General features: G+C 34.7%; 1 protein-coding gene across 1 annotated transcript; it reads right to left on the reverse strand.

Annotated features, from left to right (window-relative positions):
• Positions 1-936: 936 nt before the first annotated feature.
• LOC111375744 lies at positions 937-2,260 on the reverse strand (the record flags this gene model as incomplete). The annotated part of the gene is made up of 4 exons (XM_022998611.1): positions 2,242-2,260; positions 2,015-2,131; positions 1,380-1,549; positions 937-1,245 (listed from the first exon to the last, which is right to left on the reverse strand). Coding segments are annotated over exons 1-4 (615 nt in total), but the record flags the coding sequence as incomplete, so codon positions are not given.
• Positions 2,261-2,839: the final 579 nt, after the last annotated feature.

The raw sequence follows: 2,839 nt of genomic DNA on the forward strand, positions 1-2,839 counted from the left end.
GTAGGAGGTGTAAATAGAGTCTTAAAGAGGTTGGGGATGTTACTCTTCCTTAAGGATTAAAAAAATGTGGGATGCAGCCAAGTCACCAAGTGTTAAGCATGAGGTGGCCTCTTCATGCTATATTTGACTTTCTCTTGTACTATATATATATATATATGAAATACCAAGAGGCAGGGGACGTGCTGAATACCCAAAGGATAAAGGAATTGGATGTTAAAATGACAATTAATCGAAGCATGATTTGTTCAAGCATGAGGTGGTCTTTTGCGGTAAAAATCTGATTTTGTACCAATCCTTATAGGTACAAATCAAGTGTCCTTGATGTGTTTACAATTCATTCAATTATTTACCCGATTGACACCTGATTCTCGATTGATTTCAACAATTCGCACCTCAATATTTATAACGTCATATGAGACATATATTATTATGTTGTGATCATGCCACTTTATGCCTCATGTCCCAAATATGTCAATTACCTATCTAGGGTTTAAGGGGGACCTTGATCAACCGAATGGAAAACTTGATCCTTTGTCGATACTAACTCCGGCCTTTTCGATATTCCTATTTCTTACCACACCAATTCTCAACATTTAGTTAACCTAATTTTCTATCATAGCTCAATGTAAAATTCATCATCTAGGTCGAGGAGTTGAAGACTATCACCACATTTAGATCTTAAAGCCTCGATAATTGAATGCATCATTTTAAGAGAAAGCAATTAAGAAATTGATGTAAATGACAACGTAATTAGCATGAAATGCATGAATCATATTGGCCAAATGTAAAACGTGAAGTTCAGGGGATTACATCCTCCTTTCTTTATAAAAATTTTGTCCTCGAAATTTGCTTACCAAAAAGTTCAGGATATTTAACCCGTATTTCATCTTCTCTTTTCCAAGTAGCCTCTTAGGTCGATTGATTCCGCCACAATACCTTAACTAATGGAATTTTCTTGCTTCTCAGTTGCTTTATCTCTCGTTGAAGGATCTCTACAGGTTTTTCTTCGTAAGTCAAGACTAGTTTTATCTCCATTGGTTCATTCTTCAATACATGAAATAGATTTCCAATGTATTTTCTTAGCATGGACACATGAAACACAAGGTGCACTTGAGACATTGATGTAGGAAGGTCAAGTTTGTAGGCAACATTTCCAATTCTCTCGGTAATAGTAAATGGACCAATATATTTTGGGCTTACTTTTCCATTCTTTCCAAACTGCATCACTAATTTCATTGGTGCTATCTTCAAAAATACTTGATCTCTCACAGTAAATTCTAACATTTTCCTTCTTTGGTCTACATAGCTTTTTTATTGATTTTGAGCAGTTTGCATCCGCTGACGTATTTGTGTCACAACTTCTGCCATTTTTCACGTACCATATTTGGACTCAATAGTTTCCTTTCTCCAACCTCATCCCAATAAACTGGAGATCTACATTTTCTATCATATAATGCTTCATAAGGATCCATTCCAATTATAGCCTGATAACTGTTGTTGTATGCAAATTCCACCAAAGGCAAAACTTTGCTCCATTGGCCTTGGAAATCTTATACACAAGCACTTAGCATGTCTTCCAATATTTGTATTATTCTTTTTGATTGTCCATCAGTCTGAGGATGATAAGCCATGCTAAAAGATAACTGCGTTCCCAAAGACTTATGTAAACTTTTCCAAAAGAGAGATAAGAGCTTAGAATCCCTGTCTGAAACAATAGATAGTAGCATTCCATAAAGTCTGACTATTTTTTGTACATAAAGCTAAGCATATTGGTCCATGGAATAAGTGGAACAAACTGGAACGAAATAAGCCGATTTGTTTAACCTATCCACAATAACCCAAATACTATTGTATCCTTTAGTCGTTTTTGGTAATTTCACCACAAAGTACATTGTGATTCTTTCCCATTTTTACTCTGGGATAGGTAATGGTTGTAAGGTTCTTGTTGACCTTTGATTTTCTGCTTTTATCTATTGACATGTTAAACATTGTCCAACATATTCGGCTATCCCACCTTTCATGTTCTGCCACCAATAATGCATCTTCAAATATCTATACATTTTAGTAGCTCCTGGGTGAACATAGTACGATGTTGTGTGAGCTTCACGTAAAATATTACCTCGAATATTTTCTGCATCAGGTACATATAATCGTCCTCTAAACTGCAAGATACCATTCTTCGATATCTGAAAGTTTGACACTTTTCCATCATGTATATCATTCTTTATCTTGGAACAATACTCATCTCCTTGTTGTCCATGCTAGATTCTATTTAATAAAGTTGGCTGAAGTGTCAATACTGCAAGTTTAACCACTACAAATCCTTACGGTATAATTTCAATATCTATTTTTTGCAAGTCTATAAATTCTGATCTTTGAGTCACAATCATATCTGTATACTAGATGCTGATTTTCTACTCAAAGTATCTGCTATAACATTGGCCTAACCAGGGTGATAATTGATCACACAATCATAATCTTTTACCAACTCTAGCGACCTTTGTTATCTCATATTCAATTCCTTTTATGTAAACAAATATTTCAAGCTTTTATGATCAGTATAAATCTCACACCGCTCTCCATACAAATAATGTCTCCATATTTTAAGGGTAAACACAATTGCGGCGAGTTCCAAGTCATGTGTAGGATAATTCTTTTCACACTATTTCAATTGTCTAGATGCATATGCAATAACTTTACCATTTTACATTAGTACACATCCTAAACCATTCTTAGAAACATCACTATAAACTACGAAGCTTCCAGTACTAGATAGGATTAAAAGGATAGGGACTGAAGTCAATAATTTCTTCAATTCTTGAAAACTTTACTGACAAGC

This window comes from Olea europaea, unplaced genomic scaffold (genome assembly GCF_002742605.1).
Source record: "Olea europaea var. sylvestris unplaced genomic scaffold, O_europaea_v1 scaffold14115, whole genome shotgun sequence".
Taxonomy (NCBI): Eukaryota; Viridiplantae; Streptophyta; class Magnoliopsida; order Lamiales; family Oleaceae; genus Olea; species Olea europaea.